Source organism: Pelodiscus sinensis, chromosome 32 (assembly GCF_052426305.1).
Source record: "Pelodiscus sinensis isolate ZL-2025 chromosome 32, ASM5242630v1, whole genome shotgun sequence".
NCBI lineage: Eukaryota > Metazoa > Chordata > Testudines > Trionychidae > Pelodiscus > Pelodiscus sinensis.
Genome location: NC_143083.1, coordinates 5,109,120 through 5,128,943, shown reverse-complemented (window position 1 = coordinate 5,128,943; position 19,824 = coordinate 5,109,120). Strand labels below are relative to the sequence as shown.

At 56.9% G+C, this 19,824-nt stretch overlaps 1 protein-coding gene across 5 annotated transcripts in view; it reads right to left on the bottom strand.

Annotated features, from left to right (window-relative positions):
* The window catches only part of ADAMTS10 (ADAM metallopeptidase with thrombospondin type 1 motif 10), a 118,819-nt gene that overhangs the window by 15,236 nt on the left and 83,759 nt on the right, over nucleotides 1-19,824 (bottom strand). For all 5 annotated transcript variants that reach the window (XR_012896730.2, XM_075903178.2, XM_075903175.2 and 2 more), the window contains exons 15-16: nucleotides 16,344-16,446; nucleotides 379-512 (exon numbers count right to left, since the gene is read on the bottom strand). Coding sequence is in view for 4 of the 5 variants with exons in the window: in XM_075903178.2 (XP_075759293.2) it covers nucleotides 379-512; nucleotides 16,344-16,446 (237 nt within the window). In the remaining variant the exon portion in view is untranslated. The remainder of the gene's footprint in view (nucleotides 1-378; nucleotides 513-16,343; nucleotides 16,447-19,824) is intronic.

Genomic DNA, 19,824 nt, shown 5'->3' with positions numbered 1-19,824 from the left:
ATCGGCCCCCTCACACCTTCCCCGGAGCTCTGAGGGCTTTGCTCATCTCCTCCTCCTCGGGGCCACGCCGCCGTGGCGGCCGCCCACTGGCCTCTGGTGGAAAGGACGCCTCAGGGCCCCAGACTCCTAGTGCCTGCCCAGGCGGGGTCCCTCGGGGCTGGGGCCCACACGCCGCAGATGGGGAAATGGAGGCACAAGAGACTCTAGGTCAGAGTCAGCAGCGAAATTGGGTACGGGGCAGAGTAGCTGGCTCCGCACTCCCCACCCACAGCCCAGGCGCAGGAGAGGAGCAGCCCTGTGACCGGACGGGGGGGGCGTCCTGAGTGCCTGCAGGGGAGCCCCTCACCCCATCCCAGCACCCCCCGCTGCGCCAGGTACCTTGCACTCCCCGTTGACACAGATGTCGTGGGAGTCCTGTCGGCAGGGCGTCCCGTCCACCACGGCAGCTGCCCGCTCCGTGTAGAAGTTGAAGCCCTCGGCCAGGCAGTTGAGAGAACAGGATTTCACGCCCCCTGCCAGAGAAAAGGAGGCCAGAGGAAGGGCTGGGAGGGGCAGGAGTGACGGAGCTTCCCCTCACTGCATGGCCAAGGGTTCAGGCCCGCTCACCAGCTACCCTGTGGGGCGTCGGAGATGTCCAGGCAGACACGCAGGAGCAGCCACAGACCGACGCAGCCCCCTGGCCTTCCTCTGGGCTCACGCTGCCGGGGAACAGACTCGCCCCTCCCCTCCTCCCTGCCCCAAGAGCAGCCCCCCGGCATTGCCCCAAGCCCCATCCGGACCGGCAGAACCAGGCGTGGCTGGGCCAGGGGCCTCGCTCAGCTGGTGGGACACGGAGCTAGGATGCTGGTCTGGGTTATGTGACGACCCCAGAGCTTGAAGTGCCCATTCAGCACTGCAGTGTCCCAAGGGGGGGGTCAACGGTACGTAGGCACCTGGGCAGGGGACACACCTGCTAGGGACAAAACGCGGCAGCTCCTCTCGTGGGCCGTGGGGCTTAGAGGCCGTTTGTGGAGCTCAGACCCGCCTGGCTTGTTACTGCACATCAAAGGGGCAGAGGGAGGGAAGAGATGGCCCAGCTGCATCTGGGCGCCTGAGAGTTCAGTAAAAGCAGATGGAGAAGGAAGAGGGCATCATCTGGGGGGATGTTAGAGGGGAGCTCAGCTGGCTCCCGGCAAAGCAGGACGACTGGGCCAGGCCGTCGGTGAAGAGGGTTGCTTTCAGTGTTCCCTCTAATTTTTCCATTCATGTGTGGAATACATTTTGTTGTGTGCTGTGATGTAGTCTGGGTACTTGCTGGGCTGTGGTGACCTCTGCTGTCCGGAGCAAGACCCAGCAGGGAAAACCTCATTATGCAAAGGTGACTCAAAAACCTGTCTGACCTGCGGCCCCCCATGGGGAGAAACAAAGGAAGGTGGAATGCTGCCCTGGCTGGGGGCAGGGCTGGAAGAGGGGGAGTTAGTTCCTGGCTGGAAGGCAGAGAAGAAGGAGCTGGGGAGGGGGCTGGGACTCCCCTATCTCAAGGGGGGCACTGAGGCCTCTTAGCCCCAGTTCCTGTAACCAGATTACATCTGTGCTGCGCTGTGCTGGAGGAACAATAAACAACCTCCATTCTACTGGCTGGTGAAGTCTGTTTGTGCCATTTCGGGGTGCAGGAGATGGGAAAACCCCGACGCGTCGTCACACTGGTGTCAGCAGTGGGATCCACTGCACCCCATGGATGAAGCTCCCAGCGGCAAGCAACAAGGCGCCGTAGAAGCAAGAGCCCTGAAGCCAGGCGTGCTGGAGGCAGAGTGAAGCGGTTCCGGGGAATCGTGGGGCGCTGCAGCACTAGACTGGTGAGTCTGCACAGAGGGGACCAGCGGGCAGATGGTCTACGCCCGACTCTTGAAGGCAGAGCTGGTGGGGGTGTGCAGAGAGAGGGGCTTGCCTGTGCGGAAAGCAACCAAGGCCCAGCTGATTACCCAGCTAGAAGAGAATGACCGGCCACAGGGCCAGGATCTTGTCCCCAGGGGAAGCAGCCAGACCCCCCCGAGAGTGTGTCAGGCTCAGAGAGGGGGAGGAGCGCTGAAACCCAACGGAGAGATGAGACAGCTTCTCCCAGGAGGCCTGCAAGCCATAGCCCATCTAGGGCAGAGGCCAGCCCAGCGGAGCTGCGGCGGCTGGAGATCCAGCTGCGGATGAAGGAATTGGAAGTACTGGACCGAGAGAAGGAGCGCCAAGACCGAGAGAGGGACCGCCAGGACCGAGAGAAGGAGCGCCAAGATCGAGAGAGGCAGCGACAGCATGAGCTGGCCATGGCAGAGCGGAGAACCGGCAGGGCCCCGGCTGCGCCAAGTGCGGATGGGCCCCAGGGTCCCGGGGCTGCCAGGCGCTTGGAGAGACTCACGGTGGCCCAATTGAAGGACGTGGGTGACATAGACGGGTTCCTCAGCTCCTTTGAGAGGGCCTGTGGACTGCAACGGGTACCCCCAGCTGACTGGCTACAGGAGCTCGTCCCCGCACTGAACCAGGAGGCGGCCGGAGTGCTCAGTCAGCTGGAGGACCTACAGCCAGGGGATTACAACCGAGTCAAGGAGGCCCTGCTGCACAAGTTCGGGCTGACCCCCGAGATGTACAGGAAGAAGTTCCGGGGGCTACAGAAAGGGCCACAGGAGACCTATGTGGACCTGGCCTCCCGCCTGGCGCAATACGGCCACAAGTGGGTGTCTGGAGTCGGAGCCCAGACCGCAGAGGAGCTGCTCAAGCTGGTCATGATGGAGCAGCTCTATGAAGCATGCCCACCCAAACTGAGGCTGTGGCTCAAGGACCGGAGACCAGAGAACCCCCAGGAGGCCGGGAGACTGGCAGATGAGTTCACGGAGAGCCGGTCCGGGTGTGAACAGGAGTCCCGGAGAGAAAGAGAATCGCGCAGAGACCAGTTCTTGGCTGAGCAACTGAGAGAGACACCTCTGAGGCGAGCCCCAGGGACCAGGACCAGTCATCGATACCCCAGAAAACCAGCCAGGGCCCGGGCAGAGCCAACCCAAACGGGCCCACAGAACCTAATTTGCCATCGCTGTGGGCAACGAGGCCACAAGAGGGCTCAATGCACCAGGCGCAAGAACAGGTCCCATGACCTGGGACTTTCCAGGGTTAACTGGCTGGGGCGGGAGGAAGGGCAGGCTGCCCCAGAGGCAGGGGCTGGCCGGCAAACCTCCGCTCGGGGAGGGGGGAAGGATGCTCAGTGCACCTCCCCTGGGAGGTCTGACCCTCGGGAGACAGATTTATCCGTGCACCGGGTGGGGGCGGGGCGGCCCCTACGGAGGGACTACCTCGTACCCTTGGAGGTGGATGGCAGGAAGGTGACGGGTTTCTGGGACACAGGGGCGGAGGTGACGCTGGCCCGACCCGACATAGTGGGCCCAGACCGTATGCTACCCGACACTCAGCTGACACTGAGGGGCAAGGGAGCACCCCCTTTAAGGTACCCGTAGCCAGGGTGCATCTGAAATGGGAGGCCAAGGAGGGCCCCAAGGAAGTGGGGGTGCACCCGCACTTGCCCACCGACGTGCTAATGGGGAGTGACCTAGAGGAGTGGCCAGATGGACCCCACAGGACGCTGGTCACCACCCGTAGCCAGAGCAAGCGAGGGGCTGGCGGCCCGGAACTCGAGGAGGTTCCCCAACAGGGGGCCCAGAGCCCCATCCCAGCAGACCTAGAGTTGGACCTAGGCAGTGGGGGGAACCATGGCCCTGGCCCAGCCCCAGCCGCTGAATTCCAGGCGGAGGTGCGAGCGGATCCCTCCCTGCAGGCCCTGAGGGACCAGGCTGACCTGGGTGCAGCTCAACCCCTAGGAGGAGATTGCCAGGAGAAGTTCCGGTGGGAGAGGGGATTTCTGTACCGGGAATGGCTTTCCCCCGGGATGGTAGGGAAGTGGGGGCTCCAGCAGCAGCTGGTGGTTCCCCAAAGGTATCGCCGCAAGCTGCTACACCTGGTCCATGACATCCCGTTCTCGGGACACCAGGGGATCCGGCGCACGCGGCTGAGGCTGCTCCAAAACTTCTACTGGCCGGGGATGTTTGCAGCTGTGCAGCGGTACTGCCGGTCCTGCGACTCCTGCCAACGAGTGGGGAAGGGCCAAGACAGGAGGAAAGCTGCGTTGAGACCCCTGCCCATCATAGAGGAGCCTTTCCAGAAGGTGGCGATGGATATTGTGGGGCCCTTCAACAGAGCGACCCGGACAGGGAAGAAATACATCCTTCGGAGGGGGGAGAACTGTGACGTAGTGGGGGTACTTGCTGGGCTGTGGTGACCTCTGCTGTCCGGAGCAAGACCCAGCAGGGAAAACCTCATTATGCAAAGGTGACTCAAAAACCTGTCTGACCTGCGGCCCCCCATGGGGAGAAACAAAGGGAGGTGGAATGCTGCCCTGGCTGGGGGCAGGGCTGGAAGAGGGGGAGTTAGTTCCTGGCTGGAAGGCAGGGAAGAAGGAGCTGGGGAAGGGGGCTGGGACTCCCCTATCTCAAGGGGGGCACTGAGGCCTCTTAGCCCCAGTTCCTGTAACCAGATTACATCTGTGCTGCGCTGTGCTGGAGGAACAATAAACAACCTCCATTCTACTGGCTGGTGAAGTCTGTTCATGCCATTTCGGGGTGCAGGAGATGGGAAAACCCCGACGCGTCGTCACATGTGCACTGAGGCGTGTGTGGGTGGGCACCACCCGCAGCAGTACATGATGTCAGTGGTGGGTGGCTGTAGGTGCTCTGCTAATCAGCTGGGCGGCATTTTCTCCCGGGGGGCTGCCCAAGTGCTCAGCTTACAGGGAACCCTGGCGGCATCATGCCCAACTCTGAGAGCCAAGGACTATTGCCTACCGAAACTCCTTGTTTGGGCCTCCCCTCTACCCTGGACGGACCGTGCTACAGTCAAACGCCAGGCCGGGACATGGGCAGCAGCCATACACCCCACTGTGCCTCTCTCCTCTTAGAGGGGAGAGATTCCACACCCCTTCCAAGCCTCAGCTTCCTGTCTGAATTCTCCGGGGCGGGGACAGATCCTGCCACGCAGACCCCCCATCCCCTGGGCACGCCACCGAGGTCACTTGCTTATTTCATGGAGGCCACCGAGGTGCCAGCAGCTGGGACAGGCCTTGGGTGGGTTTGAACTTGGGACGTGAACATTCAAACGCCCTTGAGACAGCTGGACCCCCGCTGCTGGTTTAGCTCTCCCACAGCGCCTGTGTCAAGAGCTTCTTCTGCGACTGTCATCAGAGTGCAAGGCCCGTCTGCCTCCTGCGACCATCAGGGAGCTTCTCGCAAGGGGCCAGTGATTTGGGCTAGGCCGAGGGCTCGGTGCCGCCTGCACCGACCACGATCACAAGGGCACCTTTGACCGGCTTTACTGGCTTTGAGACCCTGGTCTGACTCTTGCAGCCGCGCCTTGGCTGGAACCTCTTCCCCCTCCATGACCCACCCCTGACTCCTCCCACCACTTCTGCCCAAGTCACAGGTCTGCAGAACGATGCCTCTTAGGCGGAACCCGGCGCTGCTGGGCGCGTGCAGAGACAGCGAGAGCGCGTCCCTTGTCCGAGCAGGCCAATTGCCCGGCTGTCGTGTGTCAGGTGCGTATTTTCAGAGGTGTCATTCCCCCCAGTGACAGACACAAAGGCAGCCCGGCACGGCCGCTCGCTTTCCTGTTGGAGCCGCTGTCTTGAAGGGAGCCTTTCGTTTCTCCCCCCCCCCCCCCGGAGCGGGGGTGGCACGGAGCCGAGAACCCGCCGGAGACGCGCTGCTTTCACTTCGGTGCTTTCAAATGTGCCTTTTTACCAGGTGGGCAGCCCCCTCCCCGCCTCCCTCGTCTCCCCGGGGGAGAAGGGAGACCAGATGCCGACGCCCTCCCCCGGCCCAGGTCTCCGGAAGGACATGGTCTTGCTTCCTTTCCTCCCTTCCCCTGCCTCCCTCACGTCAGCAGCCGCGGCAACTCTTGCTCTTTCCTTACTGCTCTCTCCGCGTGGCTGTGCCGGCCCAGCAATGCGGAGCCGCAGCCGCCCTCAGCAGTAGCTGGCCTGCAGCATGATCCTCGTGGGTGCCGAAGAGCGTCACCCTGGGACCCGGGCACGACAAACATACTGCAGCGGAGGCAAACCGGGGGTCGGGGACTGGTGGCAGGGGGACCATGTCTCTCCTGTGGCGCCATGTGCCCTGCTTTGTGCAGCGCCCGTAGCCCGGTGCAGAGTCTAAGAATTCGGGGAGGAGGGGGAAAGCCGGCAGGTATGAGTCTGGTGTGGGGGGAGGCTCTGCGGTTTCTCCTGGCCTTCGCCCCATTGCAGGCCAGGCCGGTGGCTTTTTTCTTTTGCTTAAATCCTTTCCAATCCGACCTTCTTTCCAAGTGAAATCGGCAAAGGGAGAGCGAGCCCCATGGGAACAGCGCAGCCTGGTTCCTGGCAGGTCAGTCGGGTAAGCGCCCTTGGGGTTCACCAGCATCCTGTGTCGCATCTTGGCTTGGCTACGTGCAAGGGGAGTCCAGCCAGCAGGCAGCCCCGGGTGACTGAAATTGCAGCCCAGCCCCCGGCCTGCTACACGTGCATGGCTGGTTTCTTTATCTGATGGGAAAGGAAAGCTGGAAGCTGTTCCTTGTGATCTGCCGGGCGCTGGGCTAACGAACAGCCTGTTCCCCAGGAGGAGGAAGCGAGCCAGCCTGGGCTGCATGGGAGAGCTGACAGGCCTGCTTCCCGGGGTGGGCTATCCGGGGTACTGTGGGACAGAAGCCCCTACAGTGGGTGTCTAAGCCCTTTCCCCGACTGTTTGGACCAGCTAGTGTCAAGTGGTGCCGCCTCCTAAGAATCTCAGCGCGGGTGTCGTGTTCGTCGGTGCCTGAAGAAACGTTAAACACGGCGACGAGTCCTGCAGCGCCTGAGAGCTGATGGCGTCAGGAGCTCTTGTGGGCGCGGCCCCCTCCCTCGCCTCCGCGTGGTTAGTGCGTGAGGCGCTGCAGGACCAGTCGCTGCCCTTTACGGTTTCTCACCCCCAGGAGGTTTGTCCTGTAGACAAAGGCAGCGAAGTGGGAGCCCAGAGAGCAGGATGCGATTCCGGGCTCAGCTGCTACCTGTTGTGGGCAAGTCAGCGTCCTGCTCCGGATTGCCTGGGTAGGGGGAGACCCGTGCCTGGTGTTCATGCCGCACCTGGCGCCACGGTGTCCTGCTTGAACTGGAAGCCACCAAGAACATAGAATCATAGACCCATAGAGCTGGAAGAGACCTCAGAAGCTCCCTCTGGGAGCTCTTCCCCTGACTCCAGCGAGCTCTGGATCAGCCCCTACACACATGGCTCGGCGCAGGCTTTCCAAGCCGGGTTTGTCCAGGGAAGCTCATGGCCAGGTGGCCGTGCTCCTGCAGACGGGTGGCAGCACCGGCCGGTTTCCCTGCACAGCCTCCAAGAGAAATAAACAACCCGGCCTGGAAGCAAAGGCACTCGGCTCCTTCCTAAGCCAGAAAAGAGGCCGCTCCCCGCAGCCTCCCTGCTATTGGCATTAGCTGTGTGCCTCTGGACTGCCCCCTCATCCAGCGTTGGGGACCACAGCTCTAATGTGTCTAGGTCATTCTGGACCCTCTTCCTGCCCTCCAGTGTATGTACCTCTCCCCCTAGCTTAGTGTCATCTGCGAACTTGCTGGGGGTGCACTCCATCCCCTCAGCCAGGTCATTAATAAAGACATTGAACAAAACCGTTCCTAGAACTGATCCTTGGGGCACCCTGCTAGAAACCGACCGCCATCCTGACATCGAGACGTTGATCACTACCCAATGGGCCCGACAGTCTAGCCAGCTTTCTCTCCATCTTACCGTCCATTTATCCAATCCACACTCCCTTAACTTGCTGGCAAGAATATTGTGGGAGACCGTGTCAAAAGCCTTGCTAAAGTCAAGGTCTATCACATCCACTGACTTTCCCATGTCCACAGAGCCAGTTACCTCGTCATAGAAGCCAATCAGGTTGGTCAGGCAGGACTTGCCCTTTGTGAATCCATGTTGACTATTCCTGATCACTGTCCCCTCTTCCAAGTGCTTCAGAATGGAATCCTTGAGGATCCCCTCCATGATTTTTCCGGGGACTGAGGTAAGGCTGACTGGTCTGTAGTTCCCTGGATCGTCCTTCTTCCCTTTTTTAAAGAGGGGCCCGACATTTGCCTTTTTCCAGTCACCCGGGATCTCTCCTGATCTCCACGAGTTCTCAAAGCTAATGGCCAAAGGCTCCACAATGACATTTACCAACCCCCTCAGTACCCTCGGATGCACTAAATCCGGGCCCATGGGTTTGTGTACGTTTAGCTTTTCTAAATAGTTCCTAACTTGTTCTTTCCCCACCGAGGGCTGTCCATCTTCATTCCATACTGCGTTGCCTAGTGCAGTAGTCTGGGAACTGTCCTTGTCCGTGAAGACAGAGGCAAAGAAAGCCTTGAGTACTTCAGCTTTTCCCACATCTTCTGTCACTAGGGTACCTCCTTCATCCAGTAAGGGCCCCACCCCCTCCCTGATCACCCTCTAACATGCCTGTAGAAACCTTTCTTGTTACATAGTGGTAGAGTTTATTTGATCTGAGGAAGTGGGTCTGGCCCACGAAAGCTCATCATCTAATAAACCATCTTGTTAGTCTTTAAAGTGCTACATTGTCCTGCATTTTGTTTCTTGTTACACATCACATCCCTTGCCAGCTGCCATTCCAATTGCGCTTTCGCCTTCCTGATAACTCCCCTGCATTCTCGAGCAATATATTTATACTCCTCCCTCGTCATCTGTCCAAGTTTCCACTGCTTGTCAGCTTCCTTTTTTGTGTTTAAGCTCACCAAGGATGTCCCCAGAAAGCCAATCTGGTCGCCTGCCATATTTGCTTTTCTTGCTGCGCAGCAGGATTAAGGTATCTCGGGTCTCTCCCTGACACACTTTGCAGGGACACTGGGGGCGTTCTCTGTCTTTGCAGAGCATCAGGAGATCCTCCCTCGACAATGCACATTGATACTTTGCCATCTCTGTGTTCCGTGCCGCGCCGCGACCAACCCACCGGGGGCCTTCCTTGCCCAGATGGCGGCTGGACCTGCACTCACCATCTCACTGGGAGAGGTGGGTTTTCAGGTGCTACCAGGGGAGGTGGACAGGGGACCCCAGCGGCTGCCGCATGTCGGTTCTGCTCACCCAGGTTTCCAGAGCGGTGGTTTCTCTTTCCTTGGCCCTGCGGCTGTGGAAGAGCCGTGTGAGCCTAGCAGGGCGTCCAGGCCACGCAGGAAGGAAGGGAGAGTGGGGAGGAGTCAGCCCAGTCCATCCTGAGGGGCCTTTGTGAATGGAGAACAGAGACGAAAGGGTTGCTCCAAGGGGCCTGGCTGGCAGCTGCAGGGAAGCGAACCGGCTTGCACATTTCAGAGACACATTACGGAACAGCAGCGATCCAGCCCAGTTCTGAATTCTCCCCACGTCGGAGGGGGTTTGGACGGGGCTCGTCCCGGCAGAAGGCATGTCCCAGTATTACATCACCGGGATATTTTCTGGCACTTGCCTCTGTCTGGCTGGATCACCTGAAGTTGCTGGTGTGGGGATTTCACCAGTCATGACATTTTGCTGTGGTCGGCTTACTCCTGAAAGCAGGGGCAGGCGCAGGTCATGCTGCAAGGTCAGGGGAAGCTCTCCGAAAGACCGCGGCACGCTTGGCCTGTCCAGTGTGGGATTGCGGCCATCAGCGTGGGGCAGGAAGGGGGAATCGTTCCCAATGGGAAGCCATGCCTGCCACTTTAGGACTGAAATGGCTTCGTTTAACTAAGGCTTGGGGGCACGGGGAATGGCTTGTGTTACACTGGGGGTCAGATCTGTTATTCTGGCCTTAAACATTAGGGGACGGGTTGCTTGGTTGTACCTACCAACCGGGGCCGACTTATCCATTAGGCACAGTAGGCGCAGTGCCTAGGGCCCATGATACTTTTAGGGGCCCACGGAAATGTTTTAATTTCTTTTAAAATCAGAAGAAAAAAAATGAACTTTTAGGGTCAAAGAAAATGTTTTCATTTTTTTCTCACATCAGAAAAAAATAAAACTTTTAGGGCTCATGAAAATCTATTAAATTTTGCCTAAAACAGAAAAAAAATAAAATGTTGAAGTATTTAAAGTTATACCAAAAATAAGTTTTAATATTTTTTTTTATGGAGGAAGGGGCCCACGCAAGTCATAATGCGGCCCTGCTATCAACAGTACAAATGCAACTGGGCTCAGAGTCAAGCCGGACTCCCCCGTGTCCTGCATCCTGGCCAGGACTAAAGATCCACTGGGCTGAGTCCTGTGTATTACGTCAGAGCGAGGTGGGGGCCTTTCCAAGCCCCAGGAAACAGCCCTGTGCCCCTGAGCACACCACCTTACAGGCCCACGCGAGCGGAAAGGGCTCAGGGGATATCCGCCCGCCCTGCGCCTCCTTTGGACTCCGTTACGCTGGCAGGGCAAGGGGCGAGGGGAATTCGGCCCTGCATCTCCAATGGAGGGAACGGCTTGGGTTGGCCACGCAGAGCCAGGGCAGGATCCCCCCACAGGGCGAATGGGCAGCTGGGCACCCATCAGACCGAAGGGACACGAGGTCTTTGGCTTTGGCCTGGTCTGGCTGATCGGAGGGCTTTGTGGGCTGCATTTCCCACAGTGCTTTGCTGCCGAGGACCCGTTTTGCACCCCCCCCCCTCCGAAATACGGAAAGTGCATTGCAGCTTACAGTGAGCAATCGCTCCTGTTTTCGGCAGACCTGGGTTCCCCACCCCCACCCTGGGAGCTGCTCCCGCTCCCTTGGCTCTGACATTGGCCAAGAGCAAAACGAGCAAGGAAGCGCAGAAAGCAAAGCAAACAAACAAGGAAGGGCGCATTCCAAGAGGGATCTGCTGACTGTTACACTCAGCGCTTCTCCCTGGGACTGTGCATCCTGCCCTCCCGGGGTCTGGGCTCTGGGACCATCATAAATCACGGCCAGGAAAACACGCCGTCCTGGCCCCGTGCAGAACCCGGCTCCCTCACCAGCGACCCGGCCGCTGGCGCCAGGCTTTCAGCCGACGGCGCCTTCCCTCCCCGGGAGCCGGCTCCCTCCCCCGGCTCAACCACAGGGATGAGCCTTTAAACCTCAGCTCCCCGCCTGCAGCGGACAGGGGGTAATAAAGGCAGCTCTTGGGCCTGCCGGGTTGGTCCTACACGGGATCCTGACCAGGCCGGAGGCTGCCTCCTTGCCTCACGCAATGGCAGCCATGTTGGCGGAGAGGTGGCACCAGAGCCGACTTAGCCATTAGGCACAGCAGGCACAGGGCCTAGGGCCCATGAAAATGTTTTAATTTCTTTTAAAATCAGAAGAAAAAAAAGAACTTTTAAGGTCGAAGAAAATGTTTTAATTTTTTTCTCACATCAGAAAAAAATGAAACTTTTAGGGCTCACGGAAATCTATCGAATTTTGCCTAAAACAGGAAAAAAATGTTGAGGTATTTAAAGTTATATCACAAATCATTTTTATTTTTTTTTATGGAGAAAGGGGGCCACAAAAGCAAAAGTGCCTAGGGCCCACGAAAGTCATAATGTGGCCCTGGTGGCAACTCAGCGCCTTGCCTGGGGAGCTGGCACAAGCCGGCTACCTCAGACCGGAGCCTTTCTGAGGGGAAGGGGGAGTACAGAGCCGGGGCGCTGGGTGGGCACCAGATTTCCCTGCAGTGAGGCAGCAGCTGCCAGACACTCTGTCCCAAGGTGGCACCAGCAGAAGGAGCTGAGAGCTCTATGGGAGCTTACGAGAGATTCCAGGATCTCTCCAAAGGGAGCAGACTTGAGGGCGAGTTCATCGCCTAGGGCTGCCAGCGCCCGGCAGGGCCCCACAGTGCCTGGGAGAGAGAGGGGGCCTGAGCCAGAGAGAAAGGATGTGGACAAATTGGAGAAAGTCCAGCGGAGGGCAATGAAAATGATTCAGGGGCTGGCGCTCATGACCTATGAGGAGAGGCTGAGGGGTTTGGGCTTATTTTGTCTGCAGGAGGGAAGAGGGAGGGGGGATTTGAGAGCCGCCTGCAACTCCCTGAAGGGGGTTCCAAAAAGGATGGAGAGAGGCTGTTCTCAGTGGGGGCAGATAGCACGTAGAGGCGGGGAGGTCTCGGTTGGATATTAGGAAAAATGATTTCCCTAGGCGGGCGGGAAGCCCTGGGCTGGGTTCCCTAGGGAGGGGGGAATCTCCATCCCTAGAGGTGTTTAAGTCCCGGCTTGACCCAGCCCTGGCTGGGCTGATTGAGTTGGGCTGGTCCTGCCTTGGGCCGGGGGCTGGACTCGGTGACTCCTGAGGTCTCTGCCGCTCTGGGGTTCTAGGATTCTGCGGTCACCTCAAACCAGCCACTGACATTCCCATGCACAAACCAGCTATGACGGAGCGGTTCGCACCACTGAACTCTGGGGCCTTCATCTGGGGCCCAGCCAGCACATGCCACCCAGTGCCTCAGTTTCCCTTTCTTGCACCTTGGCGACGGGGAGTGTTCTCTAGTCATCCTGACAGCAGTCACCGTTCAACATGCTCTCGGTCACTGTAGACGAGACGGGTACTGTCGCAACGTGCCCTGCACTCCTACCTCTTCTGAGGCCATGGGATCGCTTGGCCAGCTCTAGCCAGGGGCAGGCGCGCCGGGCTAGGCTTTGGGTCCATCCCTGCGTGGAGCTAATGATACAGACTCATCTTTGCAACAAGCTCTCTGGTCTGTGCATGACCAGGGTGCAGGAGAGCGAAGGACTGTCCTCGGGGATCTGCTGAGGGCCCAAGCAAGCTGGTTTCCAAGAGAGCGAGCTGCCCGGCGCGTGGCAGCCTGTGGCGTGCGGGTCTCACCGCCTCGCAGAGAACGACGCGCTTTCAGAGAATCCTAGAATACTAGGGCTGGAAGGGACCTCGAGAGTCATCGAGTCCAGTCCCCTGCCCTCATGGCAGGACCAAATACTGTCTAGACCATCCCTGACAGACATTTATCTAACCTGCTCTTAAATATCTCCAGAGATGGGGATTCCACAACCTCCCTGGGCAATTTATTCCAGTGTTTGACCACCCTGACAGTTAGGAACTTGTTCCTAATGTCCAACCTAAACTTCCCTTGCTGCAGTTTAAGCCCATTGCTTCTTGTCCTATCCTCAGAGGCCAAGATGAAAAAGTTTTCTCCCTCCTCCTTATGACACCCTGCTATCATGTCCCCCCTCAATCCTCTCTTTTCTAAACTAAACAAACCCAATTCCTTCAGCCTTCCCTCATAGGTCATGTTCTCTAGACCTTTAACCATTCTTGTTGCTCTTCTCTGTACCCTCTCCAATTTCTCCACATCTTTCTTGCAATGCGGTGCCCAGAACTGGACCCAAGACTCCAACTGAGGCCTAACCAGCGCAGAGTAGAGCAGAAGAATGACTTCTCGTGTCTTGCGCACAACACACCTGTTAATGCAGCCCAGAATCAGGTTTGCTTTCTTTGCAACAGCATCACACTGCTGACTTATATTTAACTTGTGGGTCACTATAACCCCTAGATCCCTTTCTGCCGTACTCCTTCCCAGACAGTCGCTTCCCATTCTGTATGTGTGAAACTGATGTGCCTTCCTAAGTGGAGCACTTTACATTTGTCTTTATTAAACTTCATCCTATTTACCTCAGACCATTTCTCCAATTTGTCCAGGTCATTTTGAATTACGACCCTATCCTGCAGATTAGTCGCAACCCCTCCCAGCTTGGTATCATCTGCAAACTTAATAAGCGTCCTTTGTATACCAATATCTAAATCGTTGATGAAGATATTGAACAGAGCTGGTCCCAAAACAGACCCCTGCAGAACCCCACTTGTTATACCTTTCCAGCAGGATTGAGAACCATTAATAACTACTCTCTGAGTGCGGTTATCTAGCCAGTTATGCACCCACCTTATAGTAGCCCCATCTGAGTTGTATTTCCCTAGTTTATTGATAAGAATATCATGTGAGACCGTATCAAACGCCTTACTAAAGTCTAGGTATACCACATCCACTGCTTCTCCCTTAGCCACAAGGCTCGTTATCCTATTAAAGAAAACTATCAGATTGGTTTGACATGATTTATTCTTTACAAATCCCTGCTGGCTGTTCCCTATCACCTTGTGTGACGTAGTGGGGGTACTTGCTGGGCTGTGGTGACCCCTGCTGTCTGGAGCAAGACCCAGCAGGGAAAGCCTCACTAGGCCAAGGTAATGCCAAACTTGTTGAACCAGTGGCCAGACACCCCCCATGGAGAGGAACAAAGGAAGGTGGAATGCTGCCCTGGCTGGGGGGCAGGGCTGGTGGAGGGTTAGTTAGTTCCTGGCTGGAAGGCAGGGAATAAGGAGCTGGGGAGGGGGCTGGGACTCCCCTATCTCAAAGGGGGGGCACTGAGGCCTCTTAGCCCCAGTTCCTGTAACCAGATTACATCTGTGCTGCGCTGTGCTGGAGGAGCAATAAACCACCCTCAATTCCACTGGCTGGTGCAGTCTGTTTGTGCCATTTCGGGGTGCAGGAGACGGGGAACCCCCAACGCGCCGTCACACCTTGCCACTTTCCAAGTGTTTACAGACGATTTCCTTAATTACTTGTTCCATTATCTTCCCTGGCACAGAAGTTAAACTGACTGGTCTGTAGTTTCGTGGGTTGTTCTTATTTCCCTTTTTATAGATGGGCACTAGATTTGCCCTTTTCCAGTCCTCTGGAATCTCTCCTGTCTCCCATGATTTTCCAGAGATGATAGCTAGAGGCCCAGATACCTCCTCTCTCAGTTTTATCAAGCCATTTCTCAGAGGGGGAACCGAAGCCAGGGGAGAGGCAGCACCTTGCTTGCGGTCACAGAGGGAAGCGGGGTCAGAGGTGGCTGGGGACGCAGGGGTCTGGGCTGGGACGGAGCGAGAGGCCTGAGCAAGTGCTCCAACTCCACGTCCCACTGTGGAATCCATCGGGGTCTGTGTCTGGGGCTGCTTCACCGATTGGCTGCACGTCTACGGAGCCATCGCCTGCAGCCTCAGCACTTTGCTCCTGATGCAAGGCCCCCACAGGGAAAGCAGCTTATTTACACAGCTGCAGAGGAGTTCCCCAGGCAAGTTCATTAAGTACATGAAGGAGACGCACTGTTCTCTCTCATTATCCAGAGGTTTCTGCCACAGAGAGCTCCCCCGACCGCCTCCCTTCCCGCCAGTCCCTTCCACAAGGCCTGGTAGAATGGACGGAAGAGAAGAGCAACCCACTAGCTTGCTTGCGGGGTGGGCTTTGCTCCCTTCTCTAAGTGCCTGGACACAGTGTGAAATCCCAGGCACTGACCGGAGGAATCTATGCGGGAGTATGAGGTTAGCTGCACTGTGGGCAGAGCTGAGCAAACATTTTTCAGCGAATAGTTTATTTGCTGAAAATTACAACTTCGGGTCAACTTAACTGTCCAAGGATTTGGGTCGAAATCAACAAGCAATTGAGGCTGGGGAAAAGGGAGGAGAATTCTGAAGTCAAAACATTTCAATATTTACGAAAATGGTTCAATTATTCATTTGGAAACATCTGTTTTAGAAATGAAGCTAAATTTATCTAAGACGCTCCCCAGAGGGCAATGCCCCACATACATGGAATCGTTTGTTTTTTCATTTGACCCAAAACGCAGTTTTTCTGGTTTTTCCCTCTGGAAAGAAACGCTGACTCAAACACACTCCGCCTCTTGAATTTTTTTGGTTTAGCCACCAAACAAACAAAAGACAATTATGTCCTAATGATGGGAGATATTTCACCTTTTGTTTCTCCACCATCAAGTGTTGGCCATAGGCAGAGGCTGAGCCGTGAACTAAAAGTTTTCCGTTGCTACAACAACTCCTGTTTTTGTGTCTCTGCTCTTCTTATTTATACCGCCCAGAGATTAAGGAACAACAGAAATAAACTAAACTGTTCCTCTGCGGATGGATTTTTGTCTGCACAGCTAGGAATGTCAAAGGCAGAGTAACACGACCGAGGGAGCAGGTAGGAGGTGTCATGCGCTCAGCGACTGGAGGAGAATAATAGTCAATGAGTGACGTGTTTCCATTTGTCATGCAAGAGTCACTCTAACCGCAGGTGCCGCTTTTACCGAGGCCCTGGGATGCCCCGGGAATGGGGGACACGTGGAAAGGCGGATCAAAAGGGTTTCTTTGTGTCACAGAGCAGGGACTAGGGGCCACTTAAGCTCTTTGGGCCACAATTGGGTTTGCTGGTGGAATTTTGCCCTTTCACAAATGTGCAAATCCCAGCGGGAGAGGCGGGATCCTCCTCTGAACAAGGCTCTGTTCCAGCCATGCGCGGCCGGCGCCGGCAGAGGAGCGGAAGCGCCCAGGTCCCGGCACTCACTCACCTCCTCGGTACGTCTTCCAGGTGTAGTACTTCCCGCGGAAGGGGATGTTGTCGAACTCGGCGCACTGCAGCTCGCGGAAGTCATGGGACCCAGGGGGGCAGTCCTGTGGGGCAGAGAGGCCACTGAGACCGAGGGCCGCGTGCAGCGTGCACCAGCGCCGTCAGCATGCACCAGCGCCGTCAGCGTGCACCAGCGCCGTCAGCGTGCACCAGTGCTGTCAGCGTGCACCAGTGCCGTCACTGGGCATTTTTGCTCCTGGGGCAAAATAGGAATGATGCGCCCCCCCCCCCTTAGGTTAGCACCTGCTGCACTTTTTACTTATTGCATCTTTGCGCCCCGATTTCTGATGCGCCCGAGGCGAGTGCGCTTGCCCCACCCTTGGTATGGCCCTGGCGTGTGCACAATTAACTGATAAGCCTGGGCTCAGCGGTTAACCCTAATGCTTACACGCCCCCCTTGCTGCCTCTGTATCACAAGCAGCAAGGTGGGGAGGTGGGAGCGGGTGCTCATGGGGAGTCACCTGCCTCCCCTCACTGCCTCTCTATCAGCGGGGGCGGGGAGAAGTGGGAGCCAGTGCGTGCAGGGAGCCACCTGAAAAGCTGGCTCTCCATGAGCACCAGCTCTCGCTTGCCGCCCGTGTGTAAACGTGTAACCACTAAGAATGTCCATGGTTACACGTTTGCACCACTAGACGTTTTGTAACAGCCCTACCTGTCAGAAACGGCCAATAGTTGCAGGTCAAAGGGAAGCCGATAGCCCACATTGGAGGTGCCCCTAGACAAGCGCACAGAGCTATCGCATGGGACAGGCATCTTCTCTCCAAGCCTGGCGCATTCCCAGCCAGCAGGTGTCCGGATGGGACTGCGTGCCGTTCCTTTGCGGGCCCGGTGCAGAGCCACCTGCGGGCTCTCGGGGGCTCCCAAACTGGGGATTGCCAGGCTACGCAGGGAGCAAGCTGCCCTGCTCAGAAGGCAGCGCTGCCACCAGCAGCAGCACAGACGTGAGGATGGCCCAGTAGCACTAAGCCTGCCGTGCCAAAGTTTCATGGCTGTTTTAAACAGTTCCCATGAAAAGAACCCTGGTCTGGCTATGACGACAGCTCCAGCAATAGTCTTCATTTCAAGGTGGTGAGGAACGGCAAACTCCCCCCACGCAACAGGGCCATCGTTTTAGCAGCGAGAGGAATGTTAAAAATAGAAACCTGCGCTTTACTGTGCGGGGGGAGGGCGCACTCAGAGGCTTGCTTTGGGAAAGGTTAGCAAACCACTGGACGCCTGCCACTAGCTTTACTAGCAGCCTGCACATGCACAGAAACATCACAGAGCCGGAGAATTGCTCAGGCTGTGACCGGAGACCTGGCAGCAACGAAATCCCCGAATCGTGGACGCCAGCGGCGCTCTGCCTTTCCAGACTGCTGTGCCCCTTTCAGGAGCCTGACTTGTCTTGTGTACCCCGAAGATGCACCTCGCTTTCAAACTCCTTGTGCACAAAATCAGAGAGAGACACCAAAGTGTCTCAGCAGTTACCGAAAAATTGCTCTTTTCTCATTTCTATTCTCTACTCTATATGGGTATGTCTACACTACAGCGCTAGTTCGAACTAACTTAGTTCGAATTAGTTAATTCGAACTAAGCTAGTTCGAACTAACGCATCTAGAACTAAAAACTAGTTCGAACTAGCGTTTTGCTAGTTCGAACTAGCAAGTCCACATTGAGTGGACTCTGAACAGGGCTTAAGGATGGCCGGAAGCAGTGCCGGCAGGGCATAAAAGGAGGACTTAGAGCATGGAGATGCTGTCTCAGGCTAGCCGAGGGCTGCGCTTAAAGGGTCCCGACCCCCACCCCGGACACACAGTTCTAAGGGGTGCCCCGCTTGCAAAGAAGTTCTGGCTTGGAGTGCCCTGAGTGCCCACACTGGGCACATCACACCACTCGGCCATCAGCCCGGCTGCACTTGCCGCAGGCTGCCATCTGGGGAGAGGGAGTAATTGGGGGGCTGCAGGAGAGCTTCCACCCCCAGAAGCCCGCAGAGCCAGCCCAGTCCTCCCCATCGGGGGCTCGTACCCCATTCCTCCCTCACCTCCTTCCACTTACCCTTCCTTAGCCCCCCTTCTTATTGATGTACAAAATAAAGATAACGTTTCTTCCAACATTGACTCTGTCTTTATTGAAAAAAACTGGGGGAGACTGGGAAAAGGAGGTGGGAGAGGGGAAGAGAAAGGCTGGGAGAGGGGAGGGCAACTAACATGATCAGGGGTTGGGAACAGGTCCCAGATGAAGAAAGGCTACAGAGACTGGGACTGTTCAGCTTAGAAAAGAGGAGACGGAGGGGGGACAGGATAGAGGTCTCTAAAAGCAGGGGTTGGGTGGAGAGGGTGCATTCAGAAAAGTTCTTCCTGAGTTCCCATAAAGAAGGACTAGAGGACACCAAAGGAAAGGAATGGGTATCAGGCTTCAAACTAGTAAGAGAAAGTTGTTCTTCTTCCCAAAGCAAATAGTTAACCTGTGGAACTCCTTGCTGCAGGAGGCTGTGAAGGCTACAACTAGAACAGAGTTTAAAGGGAAGTGAGATAAAGTGATGGAGGTTGGGTCCATGGAGTCCTATTAGCCAGAGGGTAGGAGTGGTGTCCCTGCCCAAAGTTTGTGGAAGGCTGGAGAGGGATGGCACGAGACAAATGGCTTGGTCATTGTCTTCGGTCCATCCCCTCCAGGGTCCCTAGGGTTGGCCGCTGTTGGCAGACAGGCTACTGGGCTAGATGGACCTTTGGTCTGACCCAGTACGGCCATTGTAAGCTCAGGGCTCAGTGTCAGGGGTCTCAGTGGACCCCCTTGATTTTCATGCACACCTGGTCCTGGGTGGCCAGGCTGGCAGCTCTCCTGCCCTAGACGGCCACTTTCCTGTGCCTAGTGCGGAGATCGTGGACGAGGTCCACGATGTCCGCACTAGCCCAGGAAGGTGCCCGCCTCTTGCGGTCCAGGGCAAGCTCCCGGGAGCCGCCAGCCTGGTCCCGGCAAGAGGGGGTGGGCTGGGGGGCATCGGGTGGGTGGCTCTGTGCCGTGCCAGGTGCAGGGTCTGCTAGCTGGGTGCTGGCAGGCTTGCACCTGGCACGGGCACCGTAGCCAGCCCGTGCCCCTTTAAGGGGTCTGGGGCCGGGAGGGGGGCATAGAGTTTCCCTGGTGTTGGCCAGAGTGGCCACCAGGGAAACCTGGGGAGGGCTAGCCTCCCACTAGTTCGAACTAAAGGGCTACACAGCCCTTAGTTCGAACTAGCTAGTTCGAACTAGGCGTTAGTCCTCGTAAAATGAGGTTTACCTAGTTCGAACTAAGCGCTCCGCTAGTTCGATTCAAATTTGAACTAGCGGAGCGCTAGTGTAGCACCTATTAAAGTTAGTTCGAACTAACGTCCGTTAGTTCGAACTAACTTTGTAGTGTAGACATACCCTCCCTGAGAGGATCTGTCTGTCTGTCCGAGAACTTCTCCT